At 35.5% G+C, this 26,336-nt stretch overlaps 1 protein-coding gene across 5 annotated transcripts in view; it reads left to right on the top strand.

The window, feature by feature from the left end:
• The window catches only part of LOC120515151 (choline transporter-like protein 5), a 303,584-nt gene that overhangs the window by 250,774 nt on the left and 26,474 nt on the right, over positions 1-26,336 (top strand). For 3 of the 5 annotated variants that reach the window (XM_039735902.1, XM_039735900.1, XM_039735901.1), the window contains exons 8-14: positions 562-685; positions 1,198-1,230; positions 5,794-5,877; positions 11,068-11,180; positions 12,525-12,656; positions 23,411-23,510; positions 25,984-26,076. In XM_039735902.1, coding sequence (XP_039591836.1) covers positions 562-685; positions 1,198-1,230; positions 5,794-5,877; positions 11,068-11,180; positions 12,525-12,656; positions 23,411-23,510; positions 25,984-26,076 — 679 coding nt within the window. The remainder of the gene's footprint in view (positions 1-561; positions 686-1,197; positions 1,231-5,793; positions 5,878-11,067; positions 11,181-12,524; positions 12,657-23,410; positions 23,511-25,983; positions 26,077-26,336) is intronic. The other 2 variants (XM_039735904.1, XM_039735903.1) reach the window with 1 other exon arrangement.

Raw genomic sequence — 26,336 nt, 5'->3', positions numbered from 1 at the left:
ATATATATATATATACACATATATATATATATATATATACACATATATATATATACATGTATATACAAATAAGGAAATCAAAATATACAAATTCAGTGTATCTATAGTAAAGGGTCCTTGTGCTGTGGCAGTAGGCTTTGGCTCCCTTCAGCCTAGAGTTTCATTAAGTGATTTTAGTAATTGGATGGGTGGATGGATGGATGGATCGATCAATCAAACAAAGGGCACTGCATAGCATCTAATAAATTTATCTCTTAAGATTTTAAGAATGAAAAGGTGTTCAAAATGTGGGTTATTTAAACCACTTATAAATAATCGTGAAATGTGGATTGTCTTTTTCCTATACCTCTGTTCTCAGTTTGAGAAATAAGCAGAGCAGTAATCATCAAGCATTATAAACTCCTGGCTGGTGGATCTGCCCTGAGTAGTTTATAACAGTTTATTATATACTTTATGTAACATGTTCAAATTATTTTTGCATTCATTGTTGCTGCTCTCATTTTTTCTTAATTTTTAACACACTTTGGCTTTGTTTGTGTACACTGATTTGCTTGCTTGTAGTTTTTCAAAGGTGCTTTCCGGATTTTACCACCAGAAATGGAATATTGACTGTTGCCAACAAAACCACCTTTAAAGATGGAAAAGGTAAAACAAGAAATGTGACAGAGCTCAGGCAGGCTGCAAAGTAAGTCCTTTTCTGTCCTGCATACTTTGTTTGAATAATTTAAATGGTGTATTTGAATTTAGTGCATATTGTAATCTTTTTAGTTAGCCAATAAAAGGTGTCATTTTGCTTGACTTTTCTCTATGTGCATTAGTACAGTTAGTTTAGCATTCTGGTGAATCATTTCTGTAATTTAATTTAGTTAATTTAATTTAATTTAAATTTTAATTTAATTAAGTACCAAATGTAAATTAATTATTGTACCTTTCATTTTTAATTATATTTAACTCATAATTTGTTTATAAAATTATAATTTCTTTTGTAAAATTCAACAGTTTTTTAACTCAAGTCAAAATAATCATCCTCAGATTTTATGATTTTTAACAAAAAAGTAAAACCCCCTTACGATAACTATAATTTACATCAAACTAAGTTTTCATATTTCATTATAATTTATTACAGCAGAAGGTGTGATTATATTGCTTAACACTCATGTGAATAACTGTAACAAACATTGTGTTTTTTTTTCATAGCCATGTTGCTACTATTCAGCAAGGAGGCAAAAGGTCTCACACCATTTTTCACTTTTAACCATGTTCTGGCACCAAGCTGACTAATAACTAACATTTCTGCAACTACTAGTCTTTAAAGGCAAATTTTTATGTACATTCCAGGAACTTGCACTTTTAAACCAAGACTTTTTTAAAATATTTTCTATTAAGTATATCACAGTTTTTTAAGACCATCCCAGTCGCCATTGATCTATTTTAGAGATGGTGTTCCTCTATTTTAATATCTTGATTCAATTGTAATAACTTGTACAAAGATAGTGTATTATGATGTTCTTTACCTTTTTACGTTAGAGTGTATGCCTATTTAAATATTTTTCTTGTCCAGTTGAATATACTAAATAATAAAAAAAGACCCCTTGTTAGGTAAAATGCTATGTCCTCAATACCCAATAAAGTAAATTCAAACTTCATGATGGAGAAACAAAATAAAGCAGAAAATGTATGGACAGCTTTGGATTTAATTGTTGTATTGCATGATAGATAATGGAAATTTTATTTTAATTTAATTAAAGTGTATATATATAGTATATGATTATGTTCTATTTTTGTGTATTAGTACTGTGAAAAGTCTTAGGGCTCCCAGGAAATAGATTTTTAAGCTCAATATTTGGGCAGCAAGTGTCTTATATTTATAAAAGAAGTCATTATTTTGGAATGTCTCAATTAAAATGCAGAATTTTACTAATTGGCTTTGATTTGCTGCTGTGTAATTCTGTCAATTATTTCTGTGATAAATTCTTGCAAGCTTCTTGTAGATTTGCCATAGACCTTCTTTTTGTTCATTTCATTGTCAAAGTGATCACACATAATTTTAGATATGCTAAAGTCAGTGCTCTGAGGTGCAATAAGCAGCCTAATACTGTTATTGTTTTCTGCAGATTTCTAGTGACTTCGTGGTTCACAATATAGGAAAATTGACAAAAAATGCAAAATGAGGTCTAAAACTCCAAAATGAAGCCTCAATTTCCTATCTGCAGACTCCAAACTGAAACTGCCCCAAATGAGATCTCTCAATCTGCAGTCTACTCTGAGGCTTAATATTCAAAAAGAGAGAGAAAGAGAGATTGGGAGTATGTGCTGATAGGTTGTTGATACACTTACCACACGACGAACCAACTGGATTGGGACCTGAGTGCAGCAGGTGACATCTCAGCACCACACTGGAACAGTGTGAGATTTTTTTATGGTGGCCGGAGTGCCAATCCTGCCACCAACCCCCAAGTTTTCCCTGTAAGTTAGAGGACCTGCTTGCAGGGCTGGATGCAGATTAATGTCATACCCAGGACAGAGAAATTGCAGGTTAAGAGCTTTGCTCAAGGGCCTAATGGAGTAGAGTCAGTTCTGACATTTATGGGATTCGAACTGGCACCTTCTGTTTGCCAATGCAGATCCCTAGCCTTAGAACCACCACTCAGCCCATCCAAAAATAGACCTTTCCCAAAACACAAAAAAGAGGAAAACCCAGACTCAAAAAACAATCCCTACTCATTTTAAGGTAAAATTCAGAAAGAAGAAGAGGGAATCATCAAAAATCACTGGTCAAAAAATTCAGTAAAAGATTGTAAAAATTTGGAAATATTGTTATAAAGATATATATATATAACAATAAAAAATGACACAAACACAAAACATTAGCACAAGGGATGTGCCAAAAAGGCAACCCAGAGCAATCAAAATCGGTTTGCATACCGAATTTTGTAATCCACAAAATTATAGTAATCACTTGAGAAAAAAACAGAAAGATTTAGTTACCTGTAAAACTATGATTCTATTGTCAAGCTTAATGCCGACCCAGAGAAGCTCAACCTCAAGTTCCTAAGGGTCATTTTATTCTAGATTTACTAGGGAAGTATTCAGTCTGCATCAATTACAGATCTTCATTCCCTGACGTAACTGAAAGTACACAATTGTCTTTGACATGAAACCTTGGAGTCACATTTTGCATAAAGCTTTTTCATTCTTACAGGTACAAAAAACTTTTTAATAGCATTAAATGCTTTCATAAGTCAAATTTATTCATAGGTTACGTAATTTATATTCTGGAAAGGTCTATATATATTACAAGTCATGGTGAATAAAGTATCTTTGCATGGTTTGCTAAAAGTTACACAAGTTATTGTCTCATTTTTCATTATTTACGCAATACCCTGAGTAGTGTCACATGATTGTTCCGTCACACTTAAGACATCAAATTAGGTTACACTATAAATATGGTGGAATTCCGAATCTTAGCAGTAGGTAGTTTCAACTCAAGTAAGCCCTAGTTACAGGTTTTTTGATCCTCTTTTTATGAACTCAGGCATATTATTTTTGCCCTGCCCTTTGACTTTGGTTGCTCGTTCCTTTTCACACCATTTATTGTGCACATTTACATCTCACAATTATGCCCAGAGACGTTGTGCCTCATATCACATATTTCACCTCATCCCAAAGGTAAAATGGGGAGTTTGTAGGCCATTGTAATAAACTGAATTAATTTATGAAACAAGTGAAAGAAGAAATGTGCTTTGTGCAATAGTGACTTATTCTGTTGGAAATATACATTTGAAAAAGGGCACACTGTGATCATAAATGGATGCACATGGTAAGCAACACAGCTTAAGTACACTGTAGCATTTAACTGACACTCAGCTGGTCTTAAGAGACCTAATATATTACCTAATATTGTTGGCTCAAGGCAGAATGAATCCATTGATTTAAGCAGCAGACCCCAAATTCTGACTCTGCCATGCATGTCGCATCAGAAATTGAGATTTGTCATACCAGGAGGAATCTTTCCAATCTTTAGTTGTGTAGTTTTGGTGATCATATATACACTGTAACCACAACTTATTATTCGTGGCTGATACTAGTGAAACCCAAAATAGTTTTCTGCCGCTGTAAGTTATCATCTTCAGGATCGCACGCATTGTACATTCAGATGTGTTAGCTTGAATGACTGTGTCATTTCTCCTTGACCTCTTCCATTAATGAGGTATTTTCATCCAAATAAATGCCACCCACTGGATTTTTGTTTATCTCACCATTCACTGTAAAAATATAAGATTGTAGTGTGTGTAAATCCCCATAAGGCAGCGGTTTCTGAGGTGCTGAAAGCACCATGTCAAATTACACATCTTACCCATTTCAGTGTTGGGTCGAACAACAGCTAAACCTTTTGTTCACTGTGGTTGTCCGAAGGAATGACAGGTCTTGATAAAATAAATGCTGTGGTGCTTACCCATCCATCCCCATTTACTTCAAATAATAATAAAGAAAACAAAAGCACAATGGCATCAAAACAACAATAAAAGTTAATTCCTTTTAAGTGATAGAGGAACTCTGGCTTATTTTTTTGCTCAGTCATGACATGACACTTCCTTCCAGACAGTTGTGCTTTTATGGCCCAGAGACCAGAAGGGGCAGAGCCAGTTGCCCTCACTAAGTGGTTTCTTATACTGTGGGGGAAACTGAAGACAACATAGAGGCAGTGCCCCATCTAAGCCCCGGGTGGAACTATATAACTGGGAGGAACTCAGAGAGTGACCCACTGACGCACATGAGTGACACCATGTTTTAATTAGCACCTGCTGATTGGCTATATGAAATAGGAGGGGGCAATTTGTGAAAATTACAATCTATACCTAAAATGCTTACTGAGTTGTATTTACTTTATATAAATAAGCTGCTCTGAAAGGGGCAAAGTAGGCTGTCTTTTCAAAGGAGAATCTGGATTTTTAATATGTGCAGCATTTTGCGTTGTATGTTCTGCCAGAGCAAAGTGGCTAGTGTACTCTTCTTTTCTGTTATCTGATGGGGACATAACACAAGCTTGGATAATGGCAAATGTCTGATAAACTAAATTAGCAAGACTAGCAGCATTGTAGGACTGGCTCATGACTCACTAAAGGCAGTGGCAAGAAAAAGTGTGATTACAGAATCTTTGGAAATCATGCTTAATACTGCATATTTTCTCTAGCATGTGCTGTTTGGAGCACTGCCATATTTCACCATGGTGTGCTAAGAGGTGCCACTGTGCCTTTTTTTTTTTACTTGCATCCATCAGACTGTAAATTGACGCCTCCTGTCATTCCAGTCTTCATCCTAGCCAGATATAATAGACACAGTAGTATACATATGCATCTATTTAAATACAAACACATAACATATTCCGTTTATTAACTTTTTCATATTGTAAAACAATTTAAGCAACAAAACATGAAGAAGATGAAGTAAGCACTGACAAAGATGATTGCTTTTAGTACTCTTTTGTGGCTTCTATTCTGAGGAACAGGATGTTAGCTCAATTTATAATAAAGAAATACATGTCCAGTTACCTTTTGAGTGCAAGTGTTCAGGAATTATGAAGGACACTGCTGCTTTATATATTTTCTCTGAAATACTAATTCATTAAGCAACAAGCTCTTAGTATGTGCTATTTTGTGTTAAAATATTTTGCTATGAAACTGTTTAAATCAGTTTAACCCTCATCTAATATTCAGCCATTCTTCACTGAAATTAACTTTATGTATTTTATCAGTCCTTAGTTGAAGTAATACACCATATTTTTACCTTCAGTGGTATCAATGGGGTTCTTGATGGAAGAGAAGTAGGAATGAAGATATTTGAGGACTATGCCAACTCCTGGCACTGGATTTTAATGTAAGTTCTTCTTGCATTCCAATTGAAAATATTACTCACTGTATTTATTAGCAAATCTCATACTTCAATGAAAATTCACTTATTATTTTAAAGGTATTGGTAAATATTTGTGCCCAGGTGGTACAGTGATCTATGCAGTGGTGTATCATACCCTTTAAGACCAGGGGCCTCATGCATAACGGCATGCGTAGAATTCACACTAAAACATGGTGTACGGACAAAGTGGAAATGTTCGTCAGCGTGAAAAGTAACACACGTGCACACGCCTGCCGCCACTCCCAAAAATCCTCCCAGAATTACGCCTCTTTGAATATGCAAATCAATATAAATATCCCTTAAGCTCAGCGTTCTGTGAAAATGTGATGGCAAAAGCACGGGGGGAAATAGAAGAATTTCAGCGAATACCAAGTGGAGGCAAGGGAAAAGTAATATTTGTTGGTTTAAACAGTGGTATAAACTACAAAAGGAAGTTGATTGAGTGACAGAGTGTCGGAGAAACTCAAACGCTCAAGTTCACAAAGTCACACAGTGCCGAAATAAAAAACAAGTCGCAGTGAAAAGGCAAGTCGTAGCCCTCCATTTGAGTGTCATACGAAAGCTTATTAGGGTACAGAGAAAAAAATAATTAAAATAGGGACACAGTGGGGAAAAAACCACGAAATGTCAACTTTAATCTCGAAATTTCCAATTTAGTCACATAGTTTATTTTGTGATTAAAGTAGAACATCATAAACTTAATCTTAAAATCATTTCATTTACTAGTTTCTCAAATCCCATCATAACTAGTAAGTAGCACATTAAATGCTTTGTTTTATATATGTTCTTCTATGTGTTCTATATGTGTGAATCACTACGTGCCTCTTAAACGGGCTTTCTCTTCTTCTGACAGGACACAGAATCCATTACATTTGTGATATTACAGCTCTCTGAATAATTTAAATACTGAGATGTATACTTGATATCATTTTCATGGTGATAGGAATTAAAGCATGTATTACACATGGGAACACGGTGGCGCAATGATAGTGACGAGCTGGAGCCCCATCCAGAGTTTGTTCATGCCTCACGCAAGATGCTTGTTCCGCCGTGCGCGACCTTCGATGAAATAGTTTATTGCAGCATTACTGTCTCTCTCAAATGTACTAACCTCCAATTCCTGTCCTTCCTTTTCTTTCTCAAAATACCCAATCGCCACACAATCAGCTCTGTAATAGATGTAGAGGAATCTGTAAGCTTATAATGCCAGTTCTTCAAAACTTTTAAAGAACATCGAAATATCTTTGTAATACATGTTTAATTATTCTATCCATCTATCCTTCCAGTGTCGTGCCACCACCAGCAAGAATACAGTGCGAGGCAGGAACAATACGTGAACGGGGCGCCAGCTCCTCGCTAGCACTGCGACACCATGTCCTCACAAGTTTAATTATTAACAATATAGATTATTTAAATGAAGTTAAAGTTTTATCTGTATAATATAATAAATTATTTTGCTGAATTTCATCTTAAAAATGATATCATCATCATATGTAAATATGCGCTAAAGTGGCTCAGGTTGTGCAATATTATAACCGTATCGCAAGTTTACAGTGAGGTAATTGTACTTATAAATTTTAACAGTTCTACAAGGAGCACTTGATGGACTGATTGATTGCATTTATAGTTCTTGGGATGAAACTGGTTCTGAACTGCGAGGTCCGTACAGGAAAGGCACGGAAGCGTTTGCTATATGAGAGCAGTTCAAATAGGCAGCATGGCTGAGGCAGCATGTGCTTGATGCTGTATACCAGTAATTTTCTTTCTGATCAGTTGCTGTAGAGCTGTGATTCCACACTCAGATACACTGATAAATCTGTAAATACTCAGAATGGTGCAGTGAGAGTAATATGGAAAAAGATGATCCGCTGTGGCAACCCCAAACAGGAGCAGCTGAAAGAAGAAGAAGGTGCAGTGAGAGTAACAACGCTAAAGCAGCTATGGTATTTGGAATAGTTTGACCATTCTGTGGACCAATATATTGTTACAGGTTAAATACAATCAGATGCCTTAAACTAATATACAATATGTGGTTAATTTCAGTGTATATGATAAAGCCGCGTCAGGGAAGTGGATCTAAAAAAAGAAAGGGAAACCACACTGGAACAAAAGCACTGCCTTGATGCTGGGTGCCGCCAGTTTGCAAAACCGAGCGGAGAACTTGCGTACACCAGGGTTTGAGCTACCATGAAAATGTGCATGGCTTTACCCCAAGTTTAGGTTTTATACATCGCGATTCGAGCATGGAAATGGGAGTATGCAACATTTTTGTGCGTACGCACCATTTATATACATGAGGCCCCAGGGTTTGACTTCTTCCCAGTCAGTATGAGGAAGTGAGTACACCCTTACAGCTTTGTATCAGTTAGGAAGATAATTAAAGGCAGGGGCATCTCATCAACTGCGCACATTTAGCTGCTGATCATGAAATAAGATCACCTTAGGCAATTTAGTATGGAGTATTCCACTTTGTGGTAACACCATGCCAAAGCCAGAAGACCTACAGAAGAAAAGAAGCAATTGTTGTAGCTTGATCAGTCTCAAATGGTCATTTATTGTACAAACAATATGTTGTCATTCTATGAGGGAAGTATTATTTACAAACAGAGGACATACAATATACTTGCAAGTATCCCCTTGTGGGGTTGCATTATCTTATCAAATTTATCCAAAGATCAGACTGTATGTGAATTTATGAGACAGATAATCTAGATAGTGGTAAATTCAAATTGTTTCTGCTGTTTACTTAAACACATGGCTTCTGCATGTTAGCTTACTTTTTAGTTAGCCTAACTAGAGTATTTCTTTTGTTACTTATTTTTTAATATTATTTCCTATTCTTAATTATTTTTTTCATTTCTCTTTGATGTCTTGTAAAGCACTTTTTGTACATATTTTTTCACAGCATTTAGCTATGTGAATATTGTTTTATCAATTAATTATGTTTTCTTTTAAAGTAAATCAGCATTTAGTACTTTACCTCTGGGTTCATGAAAGGATGGTCAAATGATAATTGATTTAATGGCAGACTTATATCAGAATATCTGAGAAAAGGAAAGTCCCAAGAATAAACTAACGGGGGCATGTGGGTGAACACACAGAAAGCAGTTAACAGTGTATGGTAAAAAAATAATTTTTGTCACCTTATGCTAAATTGTTTTGAATAAGAGGAACAATGAAGGGTGAAAAACAAAAGTACTTTTTGTCTGCAGCAGTTTGTGGCATAGCAAGGCGGAAAATATATATAGGAGGAAATAAGTACAGATGAACAAAAAAGAGGACAAACATGACAGGAGCGATCAGAATAACAATAGGTGAAAGTCTAGAGGGGATTAAAATTTGAAGCTAACACTCAAAGAGGCAATTGAGCAAAATTAGTCTGTGAACTGATTCCCCAGATTAAGTCTAGCAATTGATGCTTTTATACTTTTAGTATCTTTAGATTCTCTTGAAAGCCACAGAAGTGATCACCAAAAATAACATATTCCAAGTTGCAGTTACTCAGCATTTTTTTTACTTTGTATGGTTAATGTGTGCTCACATAGTAGTAATATAGTTTTCTTCAGTTGTACAAAGCCATGCTATTTAATTGTTCCCTTTGTGTATTGCTATTTTTATAGCTGTTGGTTGTGGTGTTCGGTATTTCTTACACTTTATTTTGTATTTCTGTTTTCTTTGCATTACAGTATTATAATATCCCAAAGGCATGTACATTTGTGCCCCAGAACAAAATTTCCTGTAGTTTTAAAAGTGTTTTTCTCAGGGTCATACTTTGATTTAGTAGTTGGAATGAACCAACAACCATGGGATTAACAGTAGAAAACCTGAGTCATTAGGTGACGTATGTAAAAATACTTGTTCTATGTTTTTCTTATGCATTAACATGAATGACAAGATATATAAGAGTTGTATATTCTCATGGTACCCATTAAATTAGAATTCGTATTCATTTTTGTTCTGTCAACAGCAATCAAAACTGTCCATTGAGAGAAGAATTCTGAATATTATTATTCTGATTATTGTTATTATTATTATTAAGGTTAGAGTTGCTGTTTGATAGATCAAGAGTTGAGAGTTTGATTGCTTGTCTTGATCATCGTCCGAGTGGAGTGTGTGCAATGACTGGCAATGCTAAATGGGCACAATGCTAGTGATTATACACACCCCTTGGGCCATGGCTTATACTAGTTGTTACCAAGTTAGACCTTCATAATCCTGAAGTGGATGGAAGGTAAAAGTATTATTCTTTATTAAGCAATCACCATTACCCAAGGTAATTTGGATAAATCATTTAAAATAATAAGATATAAGTCCTCTTTATGCTTTAAAGAAACACTCAATCGAAAAATATATTTTTATATGTTTACTTACCCTATGTACTCTGTAGTGGTGTGGCTGAGATAAAATTTTTAATCTCATGCTTTCATAAAGAATAGAGAGAAAACAGTTTATGATATAATAGAAGATAATACTGCACAATTACAAATACAGTATGTGAAAAATGTAAATGAAAAAGTTTTTTAAAAATCTCACATTACTCATATCATATTATTCACACGTCAGTTATCCTGTTGTAATAAAAAATGTTCTCAGCCTCCAATACAAAGTACATGGAGTAAGTAACATATTAAAAAATATATTATTTTTGGGTGCAGTATTCCTTTAGCTGGAATAATAGTACAAATTTAAGTTTGATTTACCCTATATAGGCAGTATTCTGGAATTCATATTCACATCTATGCTGTCATCAACCTTACAAAGTTAAATTGATAAGAATACCATTATTATTTAGCAGGCACTTTTACCCAAGGTAAGATGAAAAATATTAAAAAGAAATAAGGTAAACTGCTATACCATACCTTAATTTGAAATATGTAGAACAAAGTATTTTAAATAAATAAAATTAGATTGCACTGGTACAATGTACCAGTTAATACAAAATAAGGGAAAGTATTAAGTCATACAAAAATGTACAATATGTAATGCAATGGGCATGATGTCTGACAGCTCTGGTGTTAATTAGCTGTACAATCAAAAATATTTGAACTCTTCATAACATGTACCACTTGGTACGGCTTTTTTTTACTATACTACTACTGTAAATTATTCTTAACTGGTGACAATGTGAAATGAAATGTTTCTGTTTGTTTGCAGTGGGCTGGTGATTGCCATGTTGGTGAGCCTTGTGTTCATCTTGATTCTTCGATTCACAGCGGGGGTTCTTCTTTGGCTCATTATTTTCGGGGTTATTGGAGTTATCGGCTATGGTAAGTGTGTTGAATTGGTATGACCTCTCAAGCCAACAATGCCAGTGAAACTAGAAAGATTTGATGAGGTTAGGTTTTCAAAAGACGCTCATGTGTGTCATTTAAACTATCTGATTGTTTTTGTTCATTCTACACCAGAGATATGAATATCAGACATGGAGCAATGTGTGCAGCTTTAATTTGTATTTTTTCCAGAATACAAGTGTCTTGCTTCATTACCATGCAAGATCTCATAAAATTATATACATGTCATTAAATACGTTTTCCGGTGGCTAACCAAATGCATGGTTTTCTTTTTAATTTTTTTCTCATCTCATCATCACATTCTAGAGACCACAAGGAATAGTAAAATGTTATAAATAGTTAGTGGCCATGGAGAATTTTATGGAAGGTTATCTTCTGTTATAAGTCAAAACTCTTGATATGGGTTGGTGGACAATATGTAGTAACTACAACAATTTTTATTGTAAGAGTCAAGAATCTGAATTTAACAAGATGCCAAGTACTGTATGTGCAGCGATCATTTTCATATATCTGCTGTCTTGTAACAAATAGATTATCTAACCACTGCAGAAAAAAATCTGATAAAGAAAAATCTTTTTTTTTTAAGTCAAAAAAATTTGAGTTTATATAGTCTTTCTGAAGTTGTAATTGAAATTATCCATTTTGTTTTAATTTCTTTACTTCATATTAGGTTCCTTTTTTGTTTTATTTTATCCATTCCTATCTGGAAAATTGTTTAATTAATCTTGTTCTGCAAAAAGAAATCTGAGCATACATTAAACTTTTTTGGGTGGCACTCTGTTACAGTACTTGGCACTCCTGGCTAACAACTTCAAAATCCTATATTCAAATCCCGTCCTAGTTACTGTCCATGTGGAATTTACGTAAATTAGTGATACTAAGTCGACTTTTATGAGTGAATGTATAGTAGGTGTGTGCTGTGATGGACTGGCACTTCATCTACAGTTGGTTTCTGCCTCGTGCCCATTACCGCTGAAATAAGAAACAGATCTCTGTGATTTCAAAAAATAGTAATAGTATAATCATTACTACTTTAAAATATTTTAAGTTTTGCTCAACTGTTATTTATGACAAATATACATGTGTAGGGGCCAGGTGGACATATAATGATCCCTTGGTGCAGAATTATGTTTTAATATAAAATTCAAAACATTTATTGTTTAATTTTGACTGAATTAGGACCAGATATCAATAGTCATGGATGGTATAATGAAGCATACTTAATTTGCTCAATGATATGTTGCACTGCCTAGGAAGGTTAGCTAGAATCTCTTTATTGTGTTTTGAACTTCTTGACTTTTTTTTTTTTTTGCCCTAAAGGCATTTGGCACTGCTACTGGGAATTCAGCACTCTGAGAGGAAGGCCTGGAGCAGATGTTACCATCTCAGACATTGGGTTCCAGACGGATTTCCGTGTCTACTTGCAGCTTAGTCAAACATGGCTTATTTTTAGTGAGTCAATTTCTTTGTCTTCGTCTCATCTTATATGCTCCAGTGCATTTAAAATTCACTTTCCTTATTGCACAAGATTGCCTTTTTAATAGAATTAATGAGGATTTTTTTTTCTGAATCTTCTCAAGAGTGTTCGAAACTAACAACAAAGCCAATTTGAAGATTATGTGCGGAGATGTTTGTAACAAAATCGATGAGGCATTAACATTTTATAAGAAGGGTGTCTTTGATCATTTAAAATCTATCTCATGGAATTTGCTAGTAGGAGATAAATCTATTCCCTGGTGTGCATGTAAGCTTCTACATGGAAACTTGGCTAAAAACATCATGCTTTTAGCATGGTGTGCAGTACTTCAAAAACATTACTAGAAGTGACAGCAAAGTTAACATGTAAATATAAATAAGTAGTTTCAGAAATGACTACCTGATGAAGTAAAAGGGCTGGACACACAATGGAGTGGTTTTAAATTTTAGATTAGTGCTTAGTGCTGCAATTTTTAAGAACTCTGCATTGCAATAAAGGTGCTCATACTCTTTCACACTTTTAACAAACATCAGACAGATGAATAGAGCACAGAAAAAGAAAAATATATATATTTATTTGTAGAAAAGAAAATTGAAGTAATATATAGAATATGAATATCAAAAAACGTTTTCGCCTGCTTTAGCCGTTCTAAGATTAAGCACTGGCCGCTTTGTGAGCATGGCAAGTTTAATATTCCAGGTATCGATACAAACTGCAGAAAATAAGTAATTACAAAATTAGTGACTCTACGTGTCTTTTCTCGTAATTTTCATGTATCACTTTTATTTATGTATCCTTAGCAAGTCGTGAACAGTCACAGTGCATGACCGTGACCAGCAGTCAAAGTCAAAGAGAGCTGATTTTGATTTTGGTTTTTTTGAGAAAGAAGAAAGATGCTGAATTTGATTGGCTGCCAGAATGTGCTGACCTTGCAATAGGAAATCTGAAACTGTGCTGTTTTGAGAAAGTGGTGTAATCTGTCATCCCCTGCCATTTCCAGTGGTTCAATGTGAATATCCCCAATGCAACAAGATCAGGTGTACTCACAAAATAAGCACATTTGTGTTAATAGGTATTTTGGTTTGTATATGTGCCTTCATCTGTGATAAACAGGCAGAATAACAGATGTTTTGAGAATTTCTTTGATGGTGAATTTGCAAAAGTTGGCACTCTGGGGTACACAATCTTGTGAATATGGTATATTGCATGTACACTACTGGTCAAAAGCTTTAGAACACCACCATTTTTTCAGGTTTTTTTTTGGAAATTTAAGCAGCTCATGTCCAGTGAATAACCTGAAATGATACAAAGACACAGAAAGTGGAAAACTGTCAGAGGTTAAAAAAGTTTTGATTTCAAGAACTGGAAAATAATGTAATTTGTAGAGTTAATTTTAGTTATGCATAAAGGCCTTTATCGGGGAACATGTAATGGGTTAACAACCTATAGCTTTTCTGTAGCAAACAACAACAACAACAACATTTATTTATATAGCACATTTTCATACAAACAGTAGCTCAAAGTGCTTTACATATTAAAGAATAGAAAAATGAAAGACACAATTATAAAACAAAATAAATCAACATTAATTAACATCGAATAAGAGTAAGGTTCAATGGCCAGGGGGCACAGAAAAACAAAAAACTCCAGACGGCTGGAGAAAAATAAAATCTGTAGGGATTCCAGACCATGAGACCGCCCAGTCCCCTCTGGGCATTCTACCTAACATAAATGAAACAGTCCTCTTTGGATTTAGGGTTCTCACGGAAGGGCTTGATGATGATGATGGTCACGTAGACTTCTGCCTTTTAATCCGTCCATCATTGTTGGAGCATCATGAAGCTTTGAGTAGGTGGCGGTGGCGCAGGCCACCACCACAAAGAAACGGAAAAAGAAACAGAAAAGAGAGTAGGGGTCAGTACGATTTTAGAGCCACCATGAATAGTTATTATGAGGAATTGAACATATAGAGTATCAGGATTAAGTTAAATTAAGATTAAATTGAAGTTATAGAAAGGCCATGTTAAAGTAATGTGTTTTCAGCAGTGTTTTAAAGTGTTCTACTGTATCAGCCTGGCGAATTCCTATTGGCAGGCTATTCCAGATTTTAGGTGCATAGCAGCAGAAGGCCGCCTCACCACTTCTTTTAAGTTTTGTTCTTGGAATTCTAAGGAGACACTCATTTGAGGATCTGAGGTTACGATTTGGAATATAAGGTGTCAGACATTCCGATATATAAGATGGGGCGAGATTATTTAAGGCTTTATAAACCATAAGCAGAATTTTAAAGTCAATCTGAATGACACAGGTAACCAGTGTAGTGACATTAAAACTGGAGAAATGTGTTCGATTTTCTTTTCCTAGTTAGGATTCTAGCAGCTGCATTCTGCACTAGTTGCAAACGATTTATGTCTTTTTGGGTAGTCCTGAGAGGAGTGCGTTACAGTAATCTAGTCGACTGAAAACAAACGTGAACTAATTTCTCAGCATCTTTCAGTGATATAAGAGGTCTAACTTTACTTATGTTTCTTAAGTGAAAAAATGCTGTCCTAATGATCTGATTAATATGTGATTTAAAATTCAGATTACAGTCAACAATCACCCCTAAGCTTTTTACCTCCGTCTTGACTTTTAATCCTAATGTATCCAGTTTATTTCTAATAGCCTCATTGTATCCATTATTGCTGATCACTAAGATTTCAGTTTTCTCTTTATTTAACTTGAGAAAATTACTATTCATCCATTCTGAGATACAAGTCAGACATTGTGTTAGTGAATCAATAGAATCGGGTCATCAGGTGCTATTGATAAGTACAGCTGTGTGTCATCAGCATAGCTGTGGTAGCTCACGTTGTGCCCTGAGATAATCTGACCTAACGGAAGCATGTAGATTGAGAATAACAGCGGACCCAGGATAGAGCCTTGTGGAACACCATATGGATATCATGTGTCTTGAGTTGTAATTCCACAACTAACAAAAATTTTCTCCCTGTCAGGTAGGATTCAAACCAATTTAAGACTGTCAGAGAGGCCCACCCATTGACTAAGGCGATTTCTAAGAATGTTGTGATCAATGGTGTCAAATGCAGCACTCAGATCTAAGAGGATGAGAACAGATAAATGGCCTCTGTCTGCATTTACCCGCAAGTCATTTACTACTTTAACGAGTGCAGTTTCTGTGCTGTGATTTGTTCTAAAACCGACTGAAATTTATCAAGAATAGCATGTTTATTGAGGTGGTCATTTAACTGCATAATGACTGCCTTCTCCAGAACTTTACTTAAGAAGGCAGGTTGGAGATGGGTCTAAAATTTTCAAGAGCGAGGGTCAAGATTATGTTTCTTAAGTAGGGGTTTAACTACAGCAGTCTTAAGACAGTCTGGGAAGACCCCAGTATCTAGTGACGAATTTACTATGTCCAGAACATTATCAATTAGCACGCCTGATACTTCTTTGAAAAACCTTGTTGGTATCGGGTCAAGGACGCAGGTGGAGGGTTTTAATTGAGAGATTATTTTTTGTAAATCAGGTAAATCTATCCTAGTGAAAGAGTTTAATTTGTTTATAACTGGATGCTGGGGTTTAGGAGGATCCTTAGTGTTGGAGGAATATACTATGTTATTTCTAATATCATTAATTTTTTGATTGAAAATACAGCGATAGCCTCACAGGTTTCACTGGAAGTACTTAAGAGGCATTCCTTTGAGTTACCTGGGTTTAGTAGGCGATCAATTGTAGAAAATAAGACTCTGGGATTACTAGCATTGTTATTTATAATCTTGGAGAAATAGCAGCGTCTCTCAAGACGGACAGTGTTATTGTATTCTGTTATTTTGACTTTTAATATTTCATGGTGGATAGTAAGTTTAGTCTTCCTCCATTGACGCTCAGCTCTACGGCATGTTCTCTTTAAATCAGACACTCTTTGGGTCTTCCATGGTATAACAATGCTAGAAGATTTTTTCACTGTCTTTTCAGGTGCAACTATGTCAACAGCAGCTCTCACTTTAGTATTAAATCTTTCCACCTTACTATTTACATTATCAAAGAAAGTTCATTAAACATTAAAACTTAATAGCTGGTGTAAAGAATTTCTACTGGTATCCCAATAAACCCACTGTCTGTATAAAATCAGTGTTGGAAGAAAGTGTGTTGCTACAACCTCTGAAGTGTTATTTGGACAACATTGTACTATATATTGCTTTCCTAATGGTGACACAAAGGAAATTAGCAAAGGAAGACAGAAAGACTATACATCTCTTCCCAGGTTAAGAACCTGGGCATCATTCTAGACAGTACCCACTCTTTTTCTTCCCCGACTGCCTTCTTCCATCTCTAAAACATTTCTAGATGTTGTCCTATTCTTACGCAACCCAGTAGTGAAGTATTGGTTAATGCCCGAGTCACCTCACGTATAGATTACTGTAATGCTATACTGTCTGGAATCCATCAAAAACATATCCATTGCTTACAACTTACTCAAAATTCTGCTTCCGGGGTAATAACCTGCTGTTCTAAATCCACTGGACATATTAAACCTATTCTCTCTCAACTTCACTGGCTCCATGTTAACTACCGAATACAATACAAAATACTGCTCTTAACATTTAAAGCTCTCCACAGCCTTGCTCCTCCCTACCTCACTGATCTCCTACAGACTTACACTCCCTCTCGCTCACTCTGGTCCTCATCTGCAGCTCTGCTTTAAGTACCACACATCAAACTCAGTTTCATGGGAGCTCGAGCGTCTCTCATAGTGCTGCTCAGCTCTGGAATTCTCTTCCCTCTCATATCTGTCAGCTAGACTCAATAACACATTTTAAAACTGCCCTCAAAAATTATATTTTCAAACTGGCATACCAACAATGAATTAAACACGGCTACTGCCTGTTATCATTGTATATCTACTACTTCTATACCTTATTGCTATTTGATTTTATCGTCTTCTTTGTTTTTATATTTTATTAATGTTGTTTAATTTCATTGTAAGGTGACCTTGAGTGTTAAGAAAGGCGCCTATTGAATAAAATGTATTATTATTATTATAAAACTCTCACATACACACCATTAAGTACATTATGTGTTGGTCCACTCCATATCTGAACAACTTTAATGTGCACTATGGTACATCTGCAACTCACTAAAGCTTGAACCTGTCACAGTCTGAGGCAATTCAGTACAAACCAGCAAGCAATGGTCACCTGCTCTAATACTTTGGAGTGCTCAGCCACTGCTACTTAGGACTCAGCTCAACCTGTGGAGTAAGGCAAGCTCATTCATATTCTTCTTAGATAAACCTTGCATTGTGGTTCCAACCTTTCCAGCCCAGCTGAAATTCATTTTTTCTCTACTGATTTGGAGGGACATATATATTGGAAAGATGACTTTACCTAGCATTTCTCATAATTTACTTACAACAGTGTATTATTGCCATGATCCTGCAGATGCTATTTTATACTGAAAAAGTTGCTAATATCTTTAGCAAACATGTCTTTACCTTCAGCACACTTTGTGTTAGGTCTGTGTTGGACTATTTTCACTGTCTCATTTGCTGACTAGAATATCCTCTTATTTCTTTCTCAGTTATGTCTTTTACTTGGTGTCAAAGTCTTTAGGTTTCAGTATTAGGTATATCAAGACCATTACTCATCTTGACAGCATATTCAAATGAAATAATATAGAGATTTTACTGTGTTGGCAAAATTATTTTCTTCTTTTTCCAGTATGTTTTTCCAATCGGCTCATCTGAATTGAAGCTAGTAGGTAAAAGATGATGGTTTGAGCCACATTCGGCTCCTTGTGTTGTTTCAGCAGACTAAATGGTGCTTCTTCAGTATTTAATGTAACGTGTGTGATCAATGTGGTTGTAATGCTTCCTGTGAAGTGATATCCAAATGTGAATCTACTCTTGCTTTCCCCCACGGGGTGTCATATGGCCCATGTGCCCAATTCACAACTGCTTCAAGCAGCAGCCGTCAAAGACCATGTTCAAGATGCACCTGGAGTGCAATGATGTGCACATGCTTCTTTCTTTAGGTTAGCCAATCACTGGACACTTTAATATACTATTCATACTTTAAATGTATTTGTTTCATTTACTTTTATCACAGGATATTTTAGTAATTGACAAAAATAATAAATAATAATAAAGCTAAAATTATATGAAAATGTTAGTTTGCTTTTATTGGGAGTTGAACAGAAGCTTTTTCAATAACTAGTTCTTTCCTATTCACTTATTTAATCTTGCTCAATTTCTAATTAATTACCTCTGCCTGACAGTATTATGAAAATGCATCTGATTTTTGTAGTTTAGTTTGCATATTTAATTGAAATAAACAAGTTGGTAATCTTTGTTTTCCCACTTAGCTCCAAATTATATTTAGCACAGCCTTTATTTATAAATCTGTGAGCTTTCTTTTCAGTGTACTAATGTAGAAGAACATAATAAATCTGACAAATGCAAGGAAATCCTTTAGCCCATCACAGTTGTTTGGCTAGATTCATTCTTTTAACATTTAAAAGCTTCAACTGCAGTGCTTTTATATTTTAAATAATGCTGCAGCTTTAGCAGTTGAACTTTGAACTATGATTTTTGTCACATATTTGCTATTGCCCAAATTTTGCACATGTGGAATTGTATAGGAAATAAAATTATTAGAAAGAAGAGGAAAAAAAATTCCCCAGACAACCCCCCCCCGGGGGCACATAACATTTACTTGGATTAAGACATCATTCAGCCAAGTCAGTCTGCTCCAGTGCTTTTAGGTAATGTGGGCACATACAAAACATGTGGACATTGTCTATTTCACTTCAAAGAGCATTCCATCACTAGATCGGGAAGTACATTTTTCATTCGAAGTGGTGCTTTAGAATCATGGATGTAAATCACACATATGCCATTGGTAGAAAAGAATGATTAGTACTGTATTTGTGAAGAGCAGAGAACCACCTAAACCAGTCAATGCCTGCTGTTTGACTTGATTTTGTTTCATATACAATTATAATTAAATGAAGATTGACTGAGAAATGTTAACTGTGGCAGGCATGGAGATACAGCAAGTCTGTAACATAAGGTTATTCCAATATTTATCAATACATTTCAGCATTTATATGGAAACCTCAATTTCAAGTTCTGTTTTTGGCAAGGAAAATACTTTCTGCAAAATGACTCACATGAAAAACTGCATAAGATCTGTTTTATTAAAATAAGGTTATTGCTGTGATGCTGGTGGCACACAAGTGATGACATTTAGAAGGTGTACATGTGCCATTGAGTCACCAGGTCAGTTTCTAAACATTTCTGAAAACAGTATATACTGTAAGGCCTGACCTAGCAGACCCCTTGTGCTAACATAAAAAAGGTTTACTTCACCAACTGGCAGGCAAGACCAGGCTCACAGATTTGTTAAATAATCTCTAATATGTCACATTACTGAAAAAACACAAAGACATAATAAACAAAAAAATAACATATGAAAATTAAGTCATAAAATATAGCTGCTGATTAAACAATGACTAAAATGCACAAAAGAACCAGGAAAGTCAATATTAAACCTTAGAATAAAAATATCACTTGAAAAGCAGCTGCCAGAAAAGCTGACAGTTCCATACACTACTTAAGTACTTTATATAGTAATAATTGATTCACAGGACAGGTTAGAAGGATTAACAACTTTACATTGTGTGTGAGTAAGTGATGATGTGATTATGACAGTGCCCTGTGGTGGACTGGAGCTCAGTTTGGGGTTGGTTCTTGCTTTTGTGCCCATTCGTAGGCTTCTACCACCTTGAATGAATGAACATCCTGTAAAATGCGATTATCTTGTTGGTTGTGTTCTACATTGCTTGTAATGTTATTGCTTGCTCAGGCAGTAGCAACTGCAGCCCCTCACCAAGACAAAGTGGAAACTATCATGAGATGCTTTTGTGGAGACAACCCTGATGTCTCAAAGGTTGAAAATGTGACTCTATTCCTCGGAAATGGAGACCAAATATCATGTCATTTTCTAACCTACTTAAGCTGGAGTTTAAGCTAGCTAGCATAGGGTGCAAGGCAGGATCAAACTCTGGACAGAATGGCATTTCACCGCATGGCAAACACTCCCCAAATAAACAACACACCAGACACACACTAGGGCTAATTTATCATCGCCAGTTCATCTATTCTGCGTATCTTCGGACAGTGGAAGGAAACCCATGCAGACATGTGGAGAACATGCAAACTCCATGCAGGGAGGACACAGGAGAGACCAAATGTATCCAAGTAATTATACATTTTATTGAAAATACAAATAGAGAAACAGACACAAATAAAAGGTCTGAAATAATTTGGTTATCCTTTCAGAAAGCCTTTGATATAATTCTGCAAGAGAATTAGTCCCAAAGCTATACATAATTGGCCTTAGAATTAATTTCTGAATCTGAATTGCAAGGTGGTTAATGGGTAATAAATAAGCAGCGCAGATTAGAACAGAATTCTTCCCCTGGGGTGAGAGCATTGGTATATTTATCCTAGAAAAGTTAATCCATCAAATTTATGTAAACAACATACTGTACCATCAGGTATTGTGCATAAACCTGGAAAATGTGATAATTACACTGAATTTTTAATTGAACTAAATGCGAGAAAGTCTGGGATAATCATTAGAAGTAGAAAAATACTTGGAAAACACTATTTTTTGTAGATAAGAACCAAATGACACTTGAGGGAAAAACTTTTCATTATAAACAGAAAAGTATAGTGCAGATCTACCTTACAGCAGAAGTAGCAAACACTGAAAATGATTTAGAGGTTTAAGTTCATGCAGCAGTTCTCATCAACTACCCAATGGGACCAAAGACAATTAAAGTTGAACTTTTTAATGCATTCTGCAAAGTATAACAACTAAAACATCCCTGAACTGAAGGGCATGTTATACTCGTAAAAGCTAAAGAAATGGAACCCCACTAATCTTAAATAGATAACTTACCCTGGCACCTAATTCTGAAACGCCTCAGTATAGTTAAGCCATCAAACTTGTTGTTGGCAAATGTTGAATCTGGATATTGAAGACTGATTTAAATTAAGTTGAGTTGTATTCAAGATGAAACAAAGAATTAGTTGTCTCATCTCTCGTATCCTACCAACTGCTGTTATTGAAGCAGAGACCATGACAGGCCTTAAAAAATGGATGAGATACTGGGGTGGTTTAGCTAGTAGTTAGCCTAACAACCTTGATAAGATGAATGGGATTCTGTCTTTCATTAAAATGTGTTTGAAGTGTAGAAGAAATATAAGTAAGCCTTTTCTATTTTAGCCTACTATACAGCCTATACTATAGTATACTATAGTAGTATACTATACTATATTATACTATACAGCCCGACACTGTTACAATGTCTTGTTATTTTTATATGTAAATGGTTCAAACAAATGTGAATGTTACAAAACATTATTGTGTGAGTGACATCAGTCTTCTTAGTTCAAATTCCTTGTAGAATTTCTCCTTTAGTTCAGTTTACTTTGAAGACTTGATCTTTTTTGCTTATTGTGTCAAACGAAGAAACCAAGTTCACTTTCCAGATGGTAAGAGTTTCACCACAGTGCAGTGCCGCCTCTGTCTAAGTCTAGTGCACCAATGCAGTGGCCCATATTTAACAGAATGATCCCGGAGCAAATTTGATCATTTAGAATAGCCTTCAGTGGTGGAAGATGTAACAGGGTCATAGTGCATGCATTTGTTACAGTGTGTGCAGTTTTATGAGTTCTTCTTGAGGTTATTTGGATATGATGGCTTGAGGAAGGCATACACATGGTCATGAAATGATAGCTGTATCTGAAATGTTCATATCCATTGCCGTAATGTTACTTCAGAACATACAGTAATAAAAGACATGTAGAAAATAATGAATCATTAAAACATAAAAAATCAGCTGGAGGAAATTTAGAAAGTTTAGAAATAGTAGTTGATAATATGGATGTCATTGCCATGAGTAAAATAATAATAATTATTATTCTTATTGCTAATAGTAGTGTTTTTGTGTATGTTTACTGTATCATCACCACCTAGTTTGTCATGGAAAAGATCATTCCCACCGTATAAATATTTTATAGGACATAGTGATTCAAGGTATTCCTTCTCACTATTTAAATGATGGAATTCATTAAAGGGGAATTAATCTGGTGCGAAGAATATTTTAATGTAATGGCAAACAGTCAGCATAACTCCTGGTTGATAAAGTTCAATCAGGCAGGTCTGTCATGGTAAAATCACAATGTTGTTCACACTTGGTTTGCAGTATACCAGAAAATGAAGACTGACACTTCAACTTTTCAGAATGTCTGGTACCAGCCTTGGACCCTTAGGCTTTGCCCAGCATTCTGGCAGTTCATCAGTAAATGAGGAGTGACAGTTGTAGTTCCTTGATAAGTAAGGCATGGCTTGGGGGTAGAGCTACATTTAAGGAGAAAATAAGAGTAGGGTGAGTTCTGATTTTAGTCAAGAGCAGACTATGCTTTAGGAAGTGTCATGCATACTGTAGCTCAGTTTAGTGTCATGTCTCCTAGCAAAATAAATCTGGAATATAGCAAACAACAAATCTATAATACTCTCTTGTCTCAGAACTGTGAAGCATGCAGTAGCATGTCAGATTAATGAATATATTAGTATATACTGTGACCTCATTTGCAAATAGTGTATGGAATATATATTCCAAATTGTGTATTAACCTTTTTAATTTTGTTTTGTAGTGATCTTTCTCTGTATTACTGAAGCTGTGATCATCTTAATGCTTATTTTCTTGAGGAACAGAGTACGTATTGCAATTGCACTCCTCAAAGAAGGAAGCAGGTAAGATACAGATTGACCTTATTTGGTAAAATATCTAGGGTAGCTAAAAGTCCGTGTCTTAGATAAACTCCTAAACATTTCTTTACTTCACTGTCCTGCATCTCAAAAAATATCATTGCAGTGTCTTGTCTTGGGAGATTAGTATTTGCTTAATGTTTAACAAAATACGGAAAATACATGCTCTAATTATTTTATCATTACAGTAGAAAGCAACAGATATCTGGACGGAGTAACATAGGAGGTACAGGGCTGTTTTTAGAAAATTGGAGTGTTTGTCTCTCATTATGCTGGTTTTGCTAGTGTAGCAGAGTACCGTCTGCTTGTTAAGTTAGGGTTTCTTTTTTGGGCAAAGTATATTAAGTGGTTAGAACAACAAAACCTTAGTGGCTATGACTAGAAATGTTAGGTAATGCTAGCCTGTGAAGTATTTTAAGCATCAAAGCCAAAGCTATTGTCTGTCTCAAAGTACAAGATACAAAGCAATGAGGTACTGTACATAGTGAATAAAGTGACATATCTGCCATCCAGAGTCTTTGTATGTATCATACAAAACAAAGCAGCAGGCATGCTTTTCTTTTTCCTTGTGTAATGTTTTGTTCTTGGGAAGTGCCGTATGCATTTTCTCTGTTGCTTTTCTCAGCAAAATTCAATTCCATCACTTTTCTTGGTGAAAATGTGAGAGTAGGAAGCAAACTACTCAAGGATTTTTCGTTTATAGCCCATCATGCATTTTGTGGACTCGGAGTAAGAACTGAAAAGGCTAATGAATACATTCAGCACTACTATATTATACAATACAATACAGTTTATTTTTGTATAGCCCAAAATCACACAGGAAGTGCCGCAATGGGCTTTAACAGGCCCTGCCTCTTGACAGCCCCCCCAGCCTTGACTCTCTTAGAAGAACAGGAAAAACTCCCAAAAACCTTGGGAAAGGCAGTTTAAAGAGAGACCCCTTTCCAGGTAGGCTGGGCGTGCAGTCAATACTATATTACTATATTATATTATAGTAGTCATGGAGGTGTTAAAGAAACTGGCACGAACGAAGGTAAATATAAGGCAGTCACACTAGATACTGAGAAGTTTCAACATATAAAAATAGCAAAGTCTGAAATCATGATAGCTAAAGTATAGATTAAGGATCAAAAACGCAAAGATAAAAAGCAAATAAAGCAGTTACTTAACTCATTTGGAGTGTTGTCTTCTTAGGTTTAGAGGCATTGGTACTGAGAAAGTAAGAAAGAAACTGGTTATATCTGTTTGAATTTGCATACATAGAGAGACGATGGAAATCAAGTTGCGAGACCATAAAACAAATTGTGTCTTACAAATTATACATAAAGAGGGCCGTTTCAAAGCAAAAGAAGTGTGCATTTGTTCGGAAAAAGTGCTTGAGGGCAGGTTAGAAAAGAGACCAAGACTGAAACAAAGAATATGGATGAGCAATTGATGGAGAGACTGAAATGAAGAACATGGCATTGAACTTATTTTGTGTAGAATATCGATGATGATATTCATTTACATTTATAGAAGTCCCTGGAAATGCCCTCACCCCTTCAGTTCTTTGTGGCCTGTTAGAAGTGGACAGTTGTCAGGTTGAGAGGCCTTGACTCTTCCCTTAGCCCTTCCTTTCATGTACTCTTTGCTTCTGATGCAACCTGTCTGGCTGTTCAGTTATTTATCATGCAGTCTTGAGTACTTGAAGGGACGGGGAAATAAAAGGGAAGTGCAGTCTTGCAGCTGTGTGTTGGTATGTTCCTTTCATGTATGCGAGTCTTTGTTGCAGAAGCTATTCTTGATCTTCTTTTTTCATTCTGGTTACTCCTCTTAAGTATTGCTATTCATTATGAATTTTGCCTGCCTTTCTAACCTGCTGCCCCCTAATTTTTTCTTCTGGGTCTCAGGCTTTTACTTTATCACTTCTTACGTTCTGTACATACCTGCCTTTTTATGGCTGTGTCCACCAATTTACAAGATCTTCCCTTTCACCCTGCCCTTGCTGCCATCAAAGTAATAAGTCAGTGTTGCTGTTTACCCTCAGACCTTGGCTTCTGGGCCACAGCAGCTGAATCCAGTGGGATTTTCAGAGGGGGTATGCTACCTCTTGTGTCTTGGATGGCCTGTGTGGGTATGACAGCAGTGAACCAGTTGTTAGATTTAACTGTTAGTGGTTTTGTTTTAAGAGTTTCTTCACTCTGTATTGTTACCTTATATCTATATTATTCAATAAATGCCTAAAAAAAGTTGGATTGTGTAAATAAATAAAGCCCTTATTAATGGATGAATAACAATCTGGTGAAACTTTGCAAAGAGCTTTTGTTTGTGTGACTGTGTCAGTGTCCATGTTTTCCATTGAACTGAAGGATTAGGCCTGTCACAGAGAGAGTTTATAATTTCACTGCATAGGTCATTTTTTAAGCCTGACCTTTCGAATAAAAATTGAAATTGATACTGATCTCCCTTTAAATCCCAGAGCCATTGGAGAGATAATGTCGACCTTGTTCTACCCTATTATTACCTTCCTCCTGATTGCAGTTTGTATCTCCTACTGGGCTGTCACGGCAGTGTATCCTTTCTGTTCATTATGACTATAGAATGTGGTAATTCAATTTCTCTACACATTTGTAATTAATTCCTTTATATTTTATTTACCTTGAAGCTCTGAATTCTTAAAGTTATGTCTTTGCATTTAATGCTATTTTTTATCTTACTTGCTCCACGTCTCAAGACCTTTCATCTTTAATGTGCATAACAGCAAACAAAAATTCACTTAGTACTGAAAAACAGACCCTATTAATCTAATTATTCGTGTTTCTATCTTGTAGA

This window comes from Polypterus senegalus, chromosome 14, assembly GCF_016835505.1.
Source record: "Polypterus senegalus isolate Bchr_013 chromosome 14, ASM1683550v1, whole genome shotgun sequence".
NCBI lineage: Eukaryota > Metazoa > Chordata > Cladistia > Polypteriformes > Polypteridae > Polypterus > Polypterus senegalus.
Note: the sequence above shows the minus strand (reverse complement) of the source record. Positions and strands in the feature narration are given on the sequence as shown.